Genomic DNA, 19,240 nt, shown 5'->3' with positions numbered 1-19,240 from the left:
CCAATTTTCATTGGGTCATCTACCAGCAAACCACAGATTCTTGGGTTCATTAAGCACTTGTCTGCCTCCTGGTTATCATTTAGAGTTCAGTTCTGTTTGTACCAAACTTTGTAAGCTTTAAACTTCTGCAGTTAGGATCTACATGCAGAGTGACTGAGATGCTGACAGACTTACAGCTTGTTTGCAGGCTTACCTGGTGACAAACTTGCAGAGATGACTTCAAGCAGGTGTTCTCTCCTCTAGAAGGAGAACACCTCTGAGCTGGTAGGATTTGCAAGTTGTGCTCTGCCCACAGTGACCTGATCTCTCAGCAGAGTTTCTGAACCTGGCTGTGAGAGCAGAAGAGGAAAACTTTGCTGAAACATTGCCTACCTCTTTTGAGGCTTCCCATTATTGAATTAGTGTAACTCTTGAGGGGAAGATGCATGTGTTTCCTATAAAAAGATTTGTTTCCTATTAAAAAAAAAAATCCTAAGGCCATCTAAGGCAGTAATTTGCATAAGTATTGTACTCGCTGTGTTACCTTTTTGTTCTTTAATCCTGTATTACATTTTCAGGTGATTTTGTCCAAACAGTTTTTGGTCTCTCTAGTTTTGGTCCTCTTTCTGATAAGTGGAGGATATTTGTCATAAAATATTTTCCTAAATGAGGGTAAGCAGCTGAGTTGAGTCTGAAGATTATTTTAATAATATGTAGTGAGATAAAAAAAGGCCAGAACTACAGTAGGAATAAATAAGGCAGAATGTTTCTTACAGACTGCACTTTATTTACTTTTCTATCAGGGTTTGCCTTTTCATTGGGTGCATATGACAGGTTTCTGTCAGGCTTATTAGGAAGAAGCTGTTTCTGCAGAGCAGAAATCTTTTTGAGCTTGAGTAATCCACTTGTCTTTGTGTGGATATTGTCCATGTAAACTTCTACACTTGGCAAAACTTCCAGTGTCTGCTGTGGATTGTAAGTGAACAGTTTTTCTGAAGCCCTTCCTGCAGGGGAAAATATTGAAATAATGCCTCTTGAGAATTTGGATGTGAAGCATTCCTTGGTAGTATGCTCATGCCCTTTAGTATGACTTGTTTATACTCTTCTGCCATTTCCCATTCAGACTTATTTAATCTGCATTTGTTTCCTTTTGTTGAGTAGTGATTCATTAGTCATGGTTCCTACTTAAAAAATAAATACCAAAATATTGTCTGCATGTAATAATAGATACCCAGGTCTCCATTTTGTGTTGATACCCACTGAGTAGTTTTTGTTTCTTGGTCTTATTTCTCCACAACTGCAGAGCTTGAGTGTGCAGTCTACTCACTAGTTGCCTAATACGGTCTTTTGAAAGTGTTACTTTTCCTCTTTTAAATGAGGACATTGAGAGCAGACCATTTTCTGAGAAGGTGGTTTGTGTTGGTCTCACTCTCTCCTTTCCCCTCTTCTTTTTCCATAAAATAGTTCTGTGCATCAAGAGAGACTCTTAAGTGCTAGGGGAGCATAGAGGGACTCTCCCATGTCGATAAACTTAAAATATTTGAATAAAATTTGATTTTATAAGGTCTGCTGCTGTGTAGTTCAACTTGTGTTTAAGCACTGTGAGGGAACAGTTTAACTGCACTTCATCATAATCACTGCTGCTCATCTGAAGGTGATGAAAAGCTTTGTTTAGATGGATTTGGCCTGAGTGTTGGTGATTAGTGTAAATGTCAAATCATGTGTCAATGTTCTTTTTTGCAACAATGAAATATGATAACCTGGAGCTTGGCTTACAAATTCCTCAATAGGTTTGAAAGCATGCTTTTTCTTCATAATATTTCTTTGCAATACTTTTATAAATAGTTTAGATTCCTTATATAGACTGAATATTGCAAGCTACTACAATGACTATAAATGTCCTTGAGAAATTAGTGAGGCATAAACATAACAATGTAAAATCAAAAGAGCTCAGATAGGACTTCTGATGAGCTGATGAATCCCTGTGGTGAAGAGATGAAAAAGAGAGGGAATGAAGGTGTCCTTCAATGAAGGTATCCTCTTCCAGCATCATGTTTTGTGGTAGGATAGACAATAATATTTTATAGTAGTTTAAAGATTTTGAAAAAAGCTATTCTGATTAATCTTTCATGTTGATGTTGTAGCAGTATGATTTGGAACAGACTGGGAGAAAGGAGGACATTTGCAGATCATAAATGGTACTGGATAGCATCTAGGAGACAAATTTCAACATAGCTGAAAATAAAGCAGGGTTTTTCAAACTTCTAGCCAGAAAGTCTTTTCAGTACTTCTTTTTCAGTAGGGCTGGCTGCTTGGGAGTGCTTAATGTTGCCAGTTGTCCCCTCTAAAGAGGCAGACAAGCTGTTTCTGGTGAATGTAAATTAGCAGTTACAACAGGTGGTACTTGAAATCTAGTTTGTGCCATGTGTGACTGAAAGGTGTATGGTTTTGGCATGTTAGAAAAGACTAAATAGTGTTTTCAGCTTCCAATCCTGCTTTTTTTTTTTTTTTTTTTTTTAAATCAGCTTTCTTTAAACATGACTTGCACAAATGTATGGTAGAGCACAGTAGAATTGTTGGTCTTTTTGTTAAGGTGGAACTTGATCATATCTAATGTTATGACTTCCCTGTCTTCCAAGATGGAAGTGGATTGCTAGAAACTATTTGATGGCCTCTCATCAGTCTGATGTCAGGACAGTTAGTAGGGATTGATTGTTGGCTTGGTAATAGTTGGGGTGGATGACACTGATGTTGGTTTTAGAGGTTTTTTTTGATTTTTGTAATTCTCTATAAAGACTAAACCTAATTGCTAATTCAGTTTATCCATCTTGAGGCATTTACTATGGTTTTTAGTATCTGTGTATAGCTTACATGAAGAAAGTTTAACATTGAATTAGTTGATTAATATGCTGGTGTATGAATGTTACAGAGGGAAAAGAAAGTATGACATCTCAGAACTCTCCCATGATGCCACAAAATCAAATGTATTTAGTTTTCCAACCACCTCTTTGGCTGTTTTAGTTCTGTCAGCTAAAGCATGGCAAAGAGTGAAATCTCCCTTGTACATGTGTGTGTCTTGTGGTCTTTCAGCCATTCTTTAGTAGGACTTGCTTGGTTGTGATTTGGAGTACCAATATGCTGAACTTGAGTAAGACAGACTGCTGAGAATGTCATACTCTTCAAGTGCATTCATTTTGTTTATGCTTGTATGCTAACAGCAAGATTATTTTGTTATTGCAGATATGCAAGTCTCTATTTCTGCTGTGCTATTGAAGATCAGGACAATGAACTAATAACTCTGGAAATAATTCATCGCTATGTAGAACTTCTCGACAAGTATTTTGGCAGTGTGAGTTAGTTTCTTTATATTTTGTCATTTTGTTTTATGCCCACAACACTTTTGCAAGAACATAACCAACTAGTAATTGAAAAGGTGCATTTAATACATTTTGTGTGGCTTGTTTGGCCAAACAAAACCGATGGTTGCCTCTATTAAAATACAAAATTAAATCATTGGTTTGGAGAAGAACTGTTATTAATCTGGTGTTAATTGCCTGTATTTGTTTCATCTCATAGTAGACTCACTTGGGCTCAGATAAAATCTTACTCTTAGCAGGAAGTTTTCCTTCTCCCTGGCACTGCTCTAGTGTGAGCACTTCTTACATCTGCTTCCAAAGGAGACAGTTGTGAAGTGGCAGGAATGGTAAGGAAAGGGAGACATCTGCTTACCCAGACTGCAAACACAAATAGCTGTAGTAATCTACATGAACACTCCTAGAAAAACTGGTCCTCATTCTGCCTTCCTTTGTAGTCCTTCTGGCTGTGAAATGCACAGATAGAACAAGAAATTTGAGATTGTTTGTTTTCATATATTTATGTAAGATTGCATGAGCTGCCTTTGCATACTGCAGGCAACAAGAGAACTTTTATAGGGAATATTCTCTTATGTCTTGAAGAGCTGTGTCTTACAGACTGCTGTGAATTGAAGCCTTTTTAACAGTAAAAGCTTTTTTCAAAGGTTGCTGTAGCTGTTTTTAAATCAAGAAAAAATATGATGGTTTTTTTTTTCCTCCAAGGTGTGATTTTTATTGTTGCCCCAGTCCTTACAAGGCTACAGCCTTAGGCTAACATCTTGATTTGGTAAATTTTGGTGAAGTTGTGAGCAAGTTAAATTTTGTGAGAGGATATACCTCAAGTGAGAGTATCCTCCCACTTTGCAATAATGCTTGATGTTCTTTTTAGGTCTGTGAACTTGATATCATCTTCAATTTTGAAAAAGCCTATTTCATTCTGGATGAGTTCCTTTTAGGAGGGGAAGTTCAGGAGACATCCAAGAAAAATGTTCTTAAAGCCATTGAACAAGCAGATCTTTTACAGGAGGTAAGCAAATCCTACTTCTCTGGCCAAAGTGTCAGCATGGTAAGCTGTGACTCAATAACCTCTTGTTCCTCTAAGCTTCTAGAAGGTATTTTTTAGCATGCTTAGTATGTAGTTTTAGCTACTTGTCCTAAGTATTCAATAGGATGATGTTAGCTGCTCTTTTTGTTTGGTTTGGCATGTGTGTGTTGTAACCTGTGACTTTGTGTTTGCTAGTAAATGCAAGTGGCTGTTTTGTGTTTATACCTAGATAATTGTAGATCGTGCTAATTTAACTTAGTATTGTTCATGTGTCTTCCATTCCTTCTTTTTATTTATTAACCATTAGTTTTTTTGTCATACCTGATGCATGTTCACTTCTTTACTGTTTCATTGCTGAAATCCAGAAGCTAGACTCTCTTTGAGACTCATTCAGGTATAGTTCTAATTAGTTCTTAGACCTGCTTTTCTGCTGTAGGCTGCTTATTGTGGAACATTTCTGAGCTGACAAAGCAGTACTAGTAGTGCCATAGAAGCATACAGAATAAGTATAAGAACATTGTTTTTTCATTTTGAATGCTTTTGTTATTTACTGTTATCATTGAAGGATGACTGCATGTCTGTCTTTTTTTTAAAAAAAAAAAGTTTCATGTGGAGGGATTCAATGGTACAGAAAAAGTTAATATAATTTCTCCATATTTTTCCATCCTATGCTGGTTACTTTGAGTTTATTTGATTTTGTTTGGTTTTCTTTCTTACTGAAATGTACACTGTTAAGGTCCTTGAATGTCTAAATGGGAATCAAAAGTTCTGGTGTGCTGGGGGAATCATCAGTCTTGTCTGCAAGTCAGTGGAACATATGGTTTAACAGGGATGGTTCACCTTTGTCTTTTAGAGTGGGCTGAAGTTTACTGCCTAGATTCTATATAGATCCAAGCTGATCTATTTTTCCCCCTATGCAAACTGTCAGTTTGTTATTTTCTCCTGTTAATTAATTGCTTAATTCTCTTACAAGCCTTCTGTGTTCCACTTTCGTTAGTCTTTTGTTGGACATAGTATCAGTAGGATGGGGAAAACACATGTTGTTCTTTACCCTGGTAGCTGTGTTTGTAATCCCTTCAGAGCATAGGCAGATCCATTGCACATTTAAAGTTCTTGTCATGAGCAAGGTCAGCCATTACACACAGATTTGCTACCCTAGTTTTCTAGAAAGGAAATACATACTTGTGTTCTGATTCAGTTTAAGTCCTTCTTTACTCTTTGTAGGAATTATCTTAACCAGAAGTCCTGTTGCAGTTTACAAAGAGGGGAGAAAAATAATCTGTTTATTCTCTTAAAATCTTTTGCTCTCTATATGAAAAAAGATATAACAGAGTAGTTATATATTCTAGTTTGTCTCCTGCAAATGCTGTTAATCATACATGAAGTGGAATAACTGTATTCTTTCTCATTGTTACTATTTTTGACCTTTCTTTTTGCTATTTTTTGTTCTAAAGAAAAAATGTATTCTAGGAATTCATTGCTATTTTTCTTTCCAAGCAATGAACAATCTCTTTTTACAGCGAATATAATTTCATATTAATATAACTTAAGTTAAAAACCTTATGCAAGGGGAAATACCACATTTGAAATGTGAGACTTTTCTCTAGCCCTGGTAGCTTTACTCTGATCCCCCCTTCCTTTCCCCATCTTTAGGAGGTTTTCAATTGTCAGTATTTATTAAATAATTCTGATTAGCTTGAGATGTAGCAGTTTATCACAGCACCACTGGAGTCCTATGTTGGGCTTTTATGTTTTTCATTCTTAGTTATATTGACTGTTGATCAATTATAAAACTACTACCTATATCTGCATTTTAGTTTATAAACCCTCTAAAAGTCTGGGTTTGTGTTTAAATTGAGCTTCCAATAAATTTGGACTCTTCTGTAGAAGCTTGGTTTTATATCAGCTGCTGCTATGTAAATGCTGGGTTTGATGAAAAGAGTTGTTAAAATAAGTTTCCTACATATGGACAATTTTTGGTACTTTGAGTTAATATCTACTTCCCAGAACACTTCATAACTACCAGACTGAAATATAATGTGATTCTAAATGCAAAACATATTTCTAGCAGGGTTGTCATGTGTTTTTTTTTTGACCATGTCAGATTTTAATTATATGCAAAAAAGTGATTTTTATTTGGCCCTGAATATACACATATATATATATATTTATATATATATAGATACATATATATATTATATACATACATACATATAGTTGAATACACAATATTATTAATTAAATACACAGCATTAATTAATAATGCTATATGCATTGGTGTATGAAGTACCTTAAAGATGAAGAGCTGTATGGAACACTTTTACAAAAGAAAATCATATGGATACATTAGGTGACTATTAGTGTAATGTTAAGAGAAAATAACACTAAGGCACAAATTGCTGAGTAGTAAACTAGTTCTTAATAGCCTTGCCTATTTGTATTTTCTGTGGAAGTTTTCCAGGATGTACTTCCATGTCTGAGAGTTTTTCTAAAAGTTTTTGCTGCTGTGAGGTCCCTTTACTAACTGGTACAGTTTGTGTAATTGAAACACACTAACTTGTTAAATCCCTCTCACCTTCACATTCTTGTTAGTTCTTCAGGAGTGTACTTAGTTCAAGTATTCATTCTCTACCCCCTCCCCCATATTTATTACCACCTGATAACTTATCACAGTCATCAATACTGGCAGTGGTACCCAGCTGAAGGGTAGTAAAAGGTCATTAACTCCAGTGCTTGCATTCTTCCTTGCCACTCTATTGTAGAAATGCTTCTGCTCAAAAGAATGCTGTTACATATTGCTGATCATTTTATATCTTGTTTGCTAGAGAGATTTTAATACTTAACTAGTGATTGCAAAGGCATGCACTGCTGAAAAGGTGGTTTTTGCTTGTGTGAACAACTTAGTTATACTCAAAGAAGTTGATAGATGCAGTGTGTTGTTGCATGAATTAAATATATATCTGTGTGACATGTGGAACAGCCAAAAGATAAACCTTGGTAAGTTGCAACACTTGAGTTTTTTAAGGCATGAAACTACCAATGATAGATGTTCTATATAAAAGAGAGGATTTGATTCTCTCAGAAGTGTAATTGCTCTGGTTTTATTTGATTGCTTGAGTAATTAAGTATGGTGCTTGGATGTTTGTGGTCATTTACTGTGCTAAAATTATAAAATCAAGGAGATAATAATTCTAATATTTAAACTGAGCAGTCATGTATGTATTTGAAAGCAAAACTGTACAGACTTGCTCATCTTCATTTGAAGAAGCAAACATTTCCTAAACATTGCCTATGAATGAAAATGTTTTTTGTTGATTATCCTATGTAAATTTTAGAAAAGTATTTTGAAAATAATCCCCATTTTGTCCACCACTATTTTTTGTAGGATTTTTGTGTAGTTTTTTAGTATTTGATTGCAGAACATCTAAATATATATATATATATATATATATATATATATATATTAAGTGGTATCTAAATAAAAAGGCCAGTGAGTGTCCACGAATAGCACTTGTTTGTTTGTGTCACTTCTTCAGTAATGATCAAAAACCTAAAAGTTATGTGAATGTGGTTTTTTTCCTTAGGCTCTTGCAGTTTGGCCTCAGGCAGTATTTACTAGTCCTTCCACATGAAGAATAAGAGATAAGCTATCAATTAACCTTATTTTCTTTGCTGTTTCAAACCCTTGCCTCATCCTTTTTTCAGAAGGGTGCTGGCAGTGTTCATGTTGACTGACTTGCCTTAAATGCTTAGGGTTGCTGCACAGATTTAAGCTTTTGGTTTTAGAGTGAGCCTCTTTGGAAATGAAACTCTGGTGAGTTTCCTGCATGTGCCATGAGAATTTTCTTCCTGAGGATGAAATGTGCTTAATGGGAGCCATAGGTTTGAAGGTATGCATAACAGCAGATATTAGGTTGCTCTTGAGATATGTCAAAACTCCTTTATTTTGTCATTAGCACAGGCAGAAGAAAATTAAGCCTCCAGTGGGTAGAAGTAAAGGTGATTTTGTCTGGTTTAGGAAACAGGCTTTGTAAGCACTTGTTTATTACCATTTACCTGAGAAACTTACCACAATGAATGCAATTGATTCAGTCTTCGCTTAATGTTCTTTCTTAAATATGGACTATTGAATAGATTGCCTTCCTAAGTTGGCAGTGGCATTATTTGCCTTGGCTGTACCTGTGTTCCCCTGAATGCAAAACAAGAATGAATAATGGAATAATTGTATTATCATGGGGATCCAACTGCCTTGACTGCCATCTGCTCTTCATCTGTAACTTCCATATCAGTTTCAGGTGGTCAGCTTCATTGGTTTGTTAGTCAGTGCAATTTTAAGATGTGTATCTGCTTGATTTTAGGCACAGATAATGATCTACAACTATATTTTAGAAGATACGTATATGGGGACCTGTGAGAGTTACTGTGAATGAGAAATGATAGTTCATTATTTAGGGACTAGGAAATAGCTATGACTTTGATGGATTTGGAATCTCTCCCAACTTACAGGAGAACAAGTTGTAGTCTTTTGGTAGCTGATGCTTTTGTAAAATGGGTTTCAGAACTCAGTCTCTGGAGACATATTTGTAGGAGAAGGGGTTATAGTGCTGTTAGAGTGTTTGCCACTCTCCATTATACTCAAAAAGTCATGGCAGTCCCAGGTGACTGGGAAGATGGAAGCTTTGTGCCCATTTTTAAAGGGGTAGAAAGGAGGACTCTGGAAACTACCAGCCTATCATCCTGACTGCTGTCTGTACCTGGAAAGATGATGGAACAGATGCTCCTAGGCTGGAGGGTGAGCAGGTCAAGAGCACTGACAAGGCTTGGGGGTGCTGGTGGATGAGACCTGGCAGTGTGTGTTTGCAGCCCAGAAAGCCAGTTCTGCCAGGGCTGCATCAGTAGCAGTGTCCCTGCAGGTCACAGGAGGGGATTCTGCCCTTCCACCCTGCTCTGGTGAGACCCCACCTGGAGGGCTGCATGCAGCTCTTAGAAATGAACCTCCAAAGACTGTGAATTTAATTGTAGGAGACAGCTCTGTATACCTTGATATTTCTGTGTTTTTAATAGACATTTTTTAACTGTCCTTGTGCTGTGGAGTAGGCTTTCCTGCAAATATTTACTAAGTCACACTCTCATATTTAAAGCAATAGGAAGTATTCTACAAAGTGAATAGTGGAACCTGCATCTCTTTTTCCAAAATAGTAATGGGGAAGAGGAGGTTGACACTTCCAGATTTAAATATCTTCTTGAAAAAGTGGCATTGAGTATCCAGGAAGTTAGCATATCATGCTTCGACCTCTTCCCATGCTCAGTCTGATTTTTTTTTTTTTTTTTTTCTTTGGGTTGTTGTTTCTTTGTTTAAATGTGTGTGCATGTAAGATGTGACTGATTCTATTACATCAAAGAAATCAAAATTAGAAGATCTTAAGATTCAACAAGTTGACAGAGGAGTCTTTCATAAAAGTTTTAAATATGCATTCATCAAGCTTTGCAAATTGAAACATCAGAAAGTTTCAATTAAAAATAGGATAAATTAGCATAAGCATTCCTTATATTCTCATAACTTTTCAGTACCCTCTCTGATACTGTGAATTCCAATACTGATCAGTTTGCTGTGAACTTTGTCATTAATTGATATAAGCAATTCTGTTGAGGGTATTTTAACAGTACACTGAGCTCTTTGTAGATTTTAGTTCTAATAAGGGTGTATTTATTCTGAACATTGAACTGATAGATTCTTTTCTCCTGTCCTCAGCAGTAGAAGCACTGTCAGGGTGATGAAGTAAAAATTTTAGCACTGCTGCATGTGCCATAGCTGTTTTCAGGAGTTTAGTCGTGTGCTGCTTGTCAATTAACAAAGTAAATTCAATAAACAATTGCAGAAGGCTGCTTGAGAATAAGGAGTATCTTATCTTCAAAATCAGGTGCTCTTTCTGCACACTCACATTAATCTGCATTTTAATAGAGCAAGTTTATTGGATGTGGCAGAATGTTGAAAAGAGCAGTGTTAGTATTTGGATCTTGAGATTGTGAGGAGAAAATTCCATTTTTGCTCTGCTGTCTGAGATGATGTGTCATGTTGCAGTGCTTCTACCCTTTCCTTGAATTTTCACTACCTGTGAGATGGTCTTAGAGTGCCAGAAAATATTAGGTGAAAAGAATACGAATGTCCCCAGGAGGCATCCTGTTGTGTTTTGTTCTATATTCTCATTTCTTTGTGGTCTTCTCTGTGTGTTGTACAGATGTTGGGGCTGGTATGTGTTTTAGGGTTTTTATTTATCTTTAAGGGAGAAACTGTATTTTTTGTTGCCAAGCTTTCTAGCAATAGTGTTAATTCTGGTGATGGATATCAAGATACAATAAAAGTGTGTATATTAAATTTTATAAAGGCCAAAAATTTGATATTAAAAGGCAAAAAAAAAAAAGGTCTGAGAAGACCTATTGTTCACAACTCCGTGAATTCTAAGTTTGTTTGTTTTATTATGAGATGGCTTGATTAAAGTGAAAATGTTGAACTTTTTGCACTAAGCAATACAACACAAAAGTGATTACTCAGCAAGTAACAGTGATGACTTAATAAATATGAATTATGAATTGTTTAAGTTACTTCAAGGATGATAGATTGAATGAAACTTACTTTTCTTCATGAAGCAAGTCTTATTTGAATATTAATGTTAGTAATAATACTGTGTGACAGTTAATCACTGAATGAAATATATGTAAATTTGGTATCATCCTATTATATTATGCTCTCAATCTGTTCCAGTAATGAACAACTGCTTTTAAGTCTCTTGAAAAAAAATAAAATCTTTGAATTAATATTCCTTCATGCACAAGTGAAGTTTTCTAAAGAACTCTCCACAACTTACTCTTTTAAGGTTCCAATACCCTTTACCTGGTTAAGAAATGAAAAATAAGCTTTAGAAGTTTTTTTTAATGCATTTACTTGAAGTTTTGAACAGATGTTTTCTTCTGATGTATTTCTATTTGCTTTCTTAACAGTGGAATTTTAGGAAAACCTATTAAAATTGTATTAACCTAAAGAATAACAATAGTTGAAACAGATTTAAGTGAAATAACTGAATTTACTTTTGTATATAATTTAGAATATTTTTAAGTCTTATTTTAAATGTAAATAAGCTGTACATGATTGGGTGGATGTTGGGTTTTTATTTGCTTTTTTTAATTTAGTAGTTACTATATTTTCACTGCTGCTTGATTTTGTTTGTAGAGCCAGAATGAAGACTGGGGAGGTTTGTCTGAGGATATCTTATGATTAAGAGCAATCTAAGGCATTAGCCCTTTTGACCCCATCTAAATGATTGGTAACTACCAAGTTTACCATTTTGGTGGCATGGATTAAATGGGTGCTATGCAAAGAGTGCTGCACGTGTAATTAAGTCCTTGCAAGGGTAAACAGAAAATGGGTGATGGGCTTAACTTTCTGCAACACTTGCATGATGGTCTTTGAAGAGTGCTTTGAGTGTTTCCTTTTATTTTCCTTTTATGTACTAACCGCATCAACTTGGAATCTCTGACTTCTCCTGGCTTTCTTTGGTGTTGATAATTAAGTGGGATAATGCAAGTTAGAGAAATGGATACCAAAGCTAATAACTAAACAGATGTTTGGCTTTGTTTACTTACAATCAGCCCATATAAACATGTATTTATTGGAAAATGAGCTGTTTACATCTGCTATGCAAAGAAAATGGGCCCTAAAGAGACTGGGTGCTGCTGCAATTGACTGTGTATCAAAATGCTGGGTGCTGCATGACAGAACAAAGCTTATTTGCATATATAGTGCATTGCAACTTATTTTTGTCCAAAGCATAAGTGGAATACGTTGTGGCAGTCCTACTAATAAAGGTAAGATTTTAATTTGCATAAAGCAAGTTCAAAACACACATGAAAATTATTTGCTGGAGAAAACCTAATTACTCTGCTGCTTACTTGATACAATGATAAACAAGTAGTTCAGTAAACAAATTGGCTTTTGTAGTGTGGAACTGTGGTAATAGATCTGATTTCATATGCAGCTTTATAAATATCAGGATTTAGTTTCCAGATAAAAGAAAATAATTATAGTAGACAATAAGTATTTGTAACATGTTCAAAACCAAATTTACAGTTGATATATGGGTATTTTTATCTTTTAAGAGTTGCCATTTAAGAGTTGCCTAGTATATGATGGAGCCATTGATTTGTGTTTGGAAGAGGGGAGCAGCCAATAATCTGCTTGCATAGTAGACCTGAAAAATTAGGGCAGCCAACAAGTAATTTGTTGAAAAACAATTTCTTTACGAGCTTGGACGTATTCTAAAACAGCTGTAAGAAAAACCTAAGTGCTCCAGCTTGCTATTTCCACATTTTCCCCCCAGTTTTATTGCTTTTCTGTGCTCTTCATCACAAGTTAACGTACAAGGAATGTGATTCTCATGGTGATGTTAGAATTGAAACTGTGCCTGTAAAACTTTCCTTGCTATTAGAACTTTAAAAAGTTACATATATTGTTTGGCACCTGTGCTATGAAGAGTGCTTAGGAGTCCTAATCTTTTTTTGTTTGCTTGTCTCAGATGGCTCCCAAGACCAATTCTGGCACATACAAGCTCAGGCTTAGATAATTCTGTGTGATTCCAATTTGCTTTACTACAGTATGTCCCTAGATGAATTTTGTGTATGGGCATAGTTTTAGTTGAGGAAATGTGCTTTGTCCCCATTAGATTAAACACAGTGGCATTGTCTGATCACATGGAATGCTACTTCTTGGCCTGTACTGTTCCTGGGAAGGAGTGAAGGAATAGTTGCTGCCATCAGACCCTAATTTACAAGGTTGTCATGGCTCCTCAGAATATGGAGAAATAGAAATGGCATATGTTGGGATGACTGGAGAGAGACAGATAGATGGCTGCACATAATAAGAGATGGGGAATAGTTTGCCTGCAGTAAGGAGCTGCGGCTTGTAAATAGGAATGAAGATCATCCGGGTTAAAGAAAGATCTCCTGAGGTTAAGGAGGTTGCCTTCGGGCAAGGGGAGGAGTTTGATTCATGGCTTTGGTGTTTGGATTAACCTGATGTTTAACTAATTGGTTATACAACTTTAAATTACGTTAATTCTTGTTACTCTTTGAGGCATAATGAAGCCCAGAATGAGTAGAACCTGGTTTTATTGTTGGCTGTTTAAGAGATTTTCTTGTAAATGAGGGTGTTGAGTTCTATGTGTTCTATGTGGCACATACTCAGAAGTAGTCGGTTCCATAGAGAATGTGGTGAAATTTATGGTAAGCCTTGCATAATGTTGAAAAAACATGTGAAATCTGGATATACATTCACATTTTGTTCTGTGTGGAAATTCTGCTTTCTACTGAGAGCATTTTACAGTGGTAAAGTCATGGTCTTGAGTCAGGATGCGGTTTGCTCATCACCCAAATTCATGCTGACAGATCTTATTGAAAGAGCCAGATCCATTCCTACTGCCACCTTTGTGTTGATCTGCCTGCCCTGCGGTGCTGGGGCTCCTAGCTTGTTAGCCAAAACTTGAACTCATGCAGAGGGAGCAGGAGGCAAGTGCCAGGAGGAAGAAAGCAGTGGCATTGAAAAGGGAGGTAAAAAGCACCTGCTTTTGGCAAGCCAGGACTTTTACTGAAGTGATAGTACAGCTTAAATTACATCCTATTAAAAAAAAAAAAAAAATCACAGTATCTAAGTGCTTTAAAAAGCCAGTGTTCCACAGTCTTGTCCTGACTCACTGTCTGCTGTGAACCCCCAAGTCAGGTTGCATAGGTAGGGTCTGATTGTCACATGCTGCCCCCCTGCTGTTGGCCTGAGTCATGGGAGTGTAGCAAAGAGCTTCAGAAGCACTATTGACTTCTGGAGTTTTCAGCTCTCCTTGTTCTCTCTCTTTCCTTTATGCCAGAAAAACTATTTATACAACCATTCTAGAACTGGATTTCAGATCCATTTAAACTGATTCAATGCAAATTGCTCATTTTTAAAAACATATAGTCAGCAGCTTTTCCGTGTTTACAACTTGTACTTGCAAACATTTGTGCAAACAATTGTAAGAACGCGATGTGCTCCAGGACCAGGAAAGAAGGGGGATGCTTAAATGCCATTGCCATGGAAGCTGAACAGTATTGGATGTGACATGGCTTGTTGCAGCAGTATATTCTGGTCAGCCCTCCAAAGATAACAGCCCTGCAGTTTAAGAAATGCTTCCTTAAGCAAAGGAAAATAAGTGATGCAAACTCGTATCTGCAGTGCTGGAAGAAAACGTTATTGAATCCTTACCTGCATAGTTGGGCAGTTTGCCAGACATACAAACCCTGTTGGATTATCTGATGGAGAACTCACTGATTTTTAATAATTTTGGCTCTAACTCCACAATACAAAATGTTCAGCCATAATATGTGCTTTAAAGCATTTGTGTTTTTGTGGTGGCAAGGAGGAGCCCCTGATGGATTCTTAGAACCATCCTTACTGCTGAAGGCTGGCCTCTGGGTTGTTCCTGGCTTGCTGCATAGCAACTGATTGGCACATGTGAAGCAGAGCCTCCAGAGCGATTATCACCTCTGAGCTGGCAGAGCAGAGCAGCAGCTAAGAGGCAGGAAGCACCTACTATTATCTGGTTATAGCACACAAAGCTCTGCTGATCTTTGTGCTGTTTTGGGAGGCAGGCAGCTGCTGCTCTCCTGCCCTTCTGCTCTCAGTTGAGACGATGTTTTAGAGCCCAAGTCTGTGCATATGCTCAGATGTTTTGCTGAATAACATTTGCAGGACAGCTTGCTGTTTCATGCTCTAGCTGAGAATTCTGTTGACTGGTTTGCATCGATTTTGAAGATTTATTTGTTTATTTCCTCTATTTAGAAAGCTGCAGACAAGATCTTGCCTAGGAGTTGGCATTGATGGCACATTCTTCTTTTTATTTGTTTGCTTATGTTTTTTGGGTTTTTTGTAAGAGCATTATAGTTAGTATTTTCTTTGAAGATGCTGAAGACCTTGTAAGTGTTCCTAGGTTCTCTGAGAAAACATTTGTCTCCTCTTTGAAAGTACAAATAGAATTTCTTAATAAAAATGCCCTGGTGGGAAATACCAAGGCCAGGCTAAATGGGCCCTAAGCAGCCTGGCCTTTTGGAAGGTATGTCTGCCCATGGTACAAGAGTTAGAAGTGAATCCCTTCCAACCCAAACCCATCTTTCTAATGGATGTTTCTGAGCAGTTAGCTAACCCAAGATAGGGAAACAGTTACTCTCCTGTTTTGAAATCTTTGAAAAGTGAACAGCAGCAATTTCCTAAAGCAGCTGTTCGTTACAAATATTTCCTAATAACAGTTCAGAAGTAGAGTGTAAAAGCAATTGCTTTTAAAGCATTGCAAAGGAAGTGCTTGTTAAATGTGAATCTCTTCCTACAGCAAAAACTTAGTGTTTCTAAACACAAACCCTCATCCTTTGCTCTCAATTTCCCCATAGCCTGCTTCTGTAGAATTCTTCCCAAACTTCCTTACACTCCATGAAGCCACATCTTGTTTGTTCAAGCTAGGATTTTGTTAGATTCTGAGTGAGGAAAAAAGCCAAGTTTTTATCAAAAGGTGGCAGCTGTAATTTTTGTGTGCATTTTAACATGGCTTGCCTTGCCTTCACAGGCTTTGTGCTGGTTTTGATGGAGAAGAAGTTAAAATAATAACCTAAACAAACTTTCCCTGAAAAATAAGTTGTGCCAAGTATTGATGAAGTCTGTCACTGCCATGAGATGTCATCAGTAAAATGGCAGCCCTGAAACAGGCTGAACTTGAGACAATTTGGCATAGACATAAATAATTCTTTTCTCTCTTTGCCTGAGGAAGTAACAGTTTTCCTGTCTGCTACAGACATAAAATACCTTAAATTGCAGCAAGAAAATAATTCAAGGTAGATGTTAGGCAAATTTTCCAGTGGAGATGATAATGTAGCATTTAAGTAGATTGCCTGGGGCACAATAAAAAGGCATCACTGGATGCCTTTAATAGATGAAATATCTCTCAGGGAAGCTATAGGTGTGCTGTTTGGGGGATTGGATTAAATTAAGTCCCTTCTAATTTTATTTTAGTTATGATTTTTAATTAGTTTGGGTCATGACTGTTGGCTGAGAAAATGTCAGTTGGGTTGGACTGAATAGTTCTGTTTGCTCAGATCAACTCTATCATTTTTCTAATTTAAAAAATCTCCAATGTCTCAGGCTGACAATTTCAGAGAGTATTATTAGCTTTTTAAAATGAGTTGTAAACACAGATGTCGTTTTGAAAAAGTTTAATTCTAGTAGCTTTAAAATATTGCAATTCCACAATGTGCAACTTGTTTTGTAGAACTATTACTTTTCTGGCAGTACTAGGATCTAAGACCTGTGTGTTAAAGTCAGATAAATGGTTTACATCCAAAGTTTTAAGTGATGATTGAGGTGGTATTTCATGGTAGTTTGCCCTTATGTTGTGCTGTAAGGATACCATTGCCTCTTCCCTAGCTTCTAGATCAACTAATCTATAAATTCATTAGATCTAGAGTGTTATATTAAACAACATCTGAGCCTGTGGAGCCTGTCCTTGAGGTCTGCACACTCCCACCAAAGAAAAGCAAGGTAGTGTAGATATTAATAGTGGAATTTGACAGCTGTCCTTTCCCCATACTGTCTTTTCTGCTGTTCAGACCAACAGGCCAACTACTCTGGAGACAGAGTGGGGAACAAAAAAAAAAAGGTCAGTCATAGCTCAAACTTGTGAGATGCTATAGTTCTATGATGGCAAACAATTTGTCAGAACTTCATTTTCCTTTCAGTTGTTTGTCAGGCTGCGCACAGTGCCAGGCTGTCTGTGTGGGACAGTCCTGGATGTCCTTGGTGAGGTACAGGGGCCTCACTGGAACCAGTTTTCCTTCTCAATATTGCTGTGTTATCACTTTGTGTCTCCATTACTGTTGTCTTCCATTTAATCCTCTATTTTCACCTCTACAAGGTCAGTTCATTGCTAGTCGAGTTGTAAGAGGTGGTTACATATTCTGTAAACTAAAAAGCCACCAGGAGTGAAAAGAAACCACTTTATTCCTATTGTTACCTGACAATCTGTCTTGCTTTCTCAGTAAACCATAAATTTCTGTGCATAATCCCACACCAGTAATGTGAGTCAATCATCTAATTCTGTGTACCATGATTTTAACATCAAAGACACCAAATTCCTCAAGGTATAAGCCACTGAAAATACAAACAGGGTGGGGAATACCCCAGGACTGTGTGGGACTGCAAGCTGGGAAAGTACATGAAATGAGCATTTCCATGTCCTTATTTGTTGATGCTTGCAGTTATGTAAAAGGGGACATGGTCAGTGTTTCCAGTCCAAAGGGAGTGCTTAAGAATGTGTATACACAGAATCCTTGACTACAACAACAGTGGATTGCCATCAGCTTCATGAGATGACTGCCAGAAAATGAGCTGCTCTCATTCTTCTTTCTGTCCAGAGGGCTAATGTAAAATTAAGCAGAATTCTGTTAGGAGATTTGACAGACTTTTCAGTGAAGACACCAGCTTTGATGGTTCACATCACATTTTCAATGGTGAACACTGGAACACGTGAGTTCTTTTCAAGGAAGAGAGGAATCATGTGTATGCATATATTTCCCAGATAAAAACTGGGCATTTTGGATTATTACAGTATGCTTGTTCTTCACTTGTCTTCATGAACAGTCACCAGTGTAAGTAGAGCAGAAGTTTTCCCTAGGGACCTTTCTGAGAGTATTAGTCTAAATATTCTGAATTCTAAAGTTAGTATTTTCTTCTTTTTAGTCAAAACTTCTACTCCCTAATAACATATGCTATTATCATGCAATGCCTTTTCCAGTCAGGAATATGCCTCAGCATTTTGTTTCTAATGTAGACTGATGCTTTTTACTTACACCACGTGAGAGGGTGTTAAGTGTTGAAATTCACATTTGTAATTCTTTATTATATACCAGATTCTTTTGAATCTGAAAATTATAGCATGCATCATATAATTGATTTATAACTATCACAGAGTTATATAGGTGCTATTATTTTGTGAACTACTGGATTTGTAGTTAGGTTGGTCAATAATTCAAACTACAGTGACATGATCTTCAAATTACTGATACTGAAAAACAATATAAAAACTGTGCAGCTTTTAGAATATTTTTGTTGTGCCTTTTTTGGAATTTGAGAATAGAATTTAAGAACATGCAAGCTTGGACATGTGAATAAATGAGATGGCACAGATGAGACAGTTTTAGAAGTCCATAGAAACTCTCTCAGTTCTGCTTTAAAACTTCTGTCATTCTGGGAAGTGGGATACTAAAATAGATTGAAGATTGTAATTGGTACAGGATCAAAGTGATCTGACATGCAGAGAGTTGAGCTTTGTGTGTTTTCACCCCAGAAAAAGTTTAATCAGCATATATGGGGCTGATGCTCCTAAATTGCTGTTACTCTGTTATTGAGTGTTGCTTTCTTTCTAGCTCATCTTTCAGCAAATTGAATACTAATGTTTATGCCAATCATACAAGAATGTATTGAGTTCAGCAGCATAATCCCAAAGCAAAGCAAGCTTTTCCTGCTTTGAGAGGTGTATCAGAGGCCTCATTTTTCTAAACAGACCCTCTTTCTACAATATGTAATTTTTGTTACCAGTAATGCCAGCAGTCTGGCATGGTGTGCTCACAGCCATGTTCTGGAGGCCTGGTACCTCTCAATGTGTGTTTTATTGGAGCAGATGTGGTGGGTGATGTCAGATGCCACTTAGCCCAGTGCCTGTCTCTGACAGCAGCCAACCTTTGATGCCTGATGCATCTCTGGAGCTTCAAACTTCTTTTGGCTAAGAAGAAACTCTGAGCT

The 19,240-nt window shown here is 36.8% G+C and overlaps 1 protein-coding gene across 6 annotated transcripts in view; it reads left to right on the top strand.

The window, feature by feature from the left end:
* AP1S2 (adaptor related protein complex 1 subunit sigma 2) overlaps nt 1-19,240 on the top strand; it is a 28,574-nt gene that overhangs the window by 5,193 nt on the left and 4,141 nt on the right. For 2 of the 6 annotated variants that reach the window (XM_079313345.1, XM_079313347.1), the window contains exons 3-5: nt 3,220-3,328; nt 4,222-4,359; nt 11,606-11,699. In XM_079313345.1, the coding sequence (XP_079169471.1) occupies nt 3,220-3,328; nt 4,222-4,359; nt 11,606-11,650 (292 nt within the window). In that variant the 3' untranslated portion in view covers nt 11,651-11,699. Of the gene's footprint in view, nt 1-3,219; nt 3,329-4,221; nt 4,360-11,605; nt 11,700-12,024; nt 14,140-19,240 lie in introns of those variants that run through there. The other 4 variants (XM_079313344.1, XM_079313348.1, XR_013775238.1 and 1 more) reach the window with 3 other exon arrangements.

This window comes from Erithacus rubecula, assembly GCF_903797595.1.
Source record: "Erithacus rubecula genome assembly, chromosome: 1".
In the NCBI taxonomy this organism is placed as follows: Eukaryota; Metazoa; Chordata; class Aves; order Passeriformes; family Muscicapidae; genus Erithacus; species Erithacus rubecula.
This window is presented reverse-complemented; position numbering and strand designations above follow the sequence as displayed.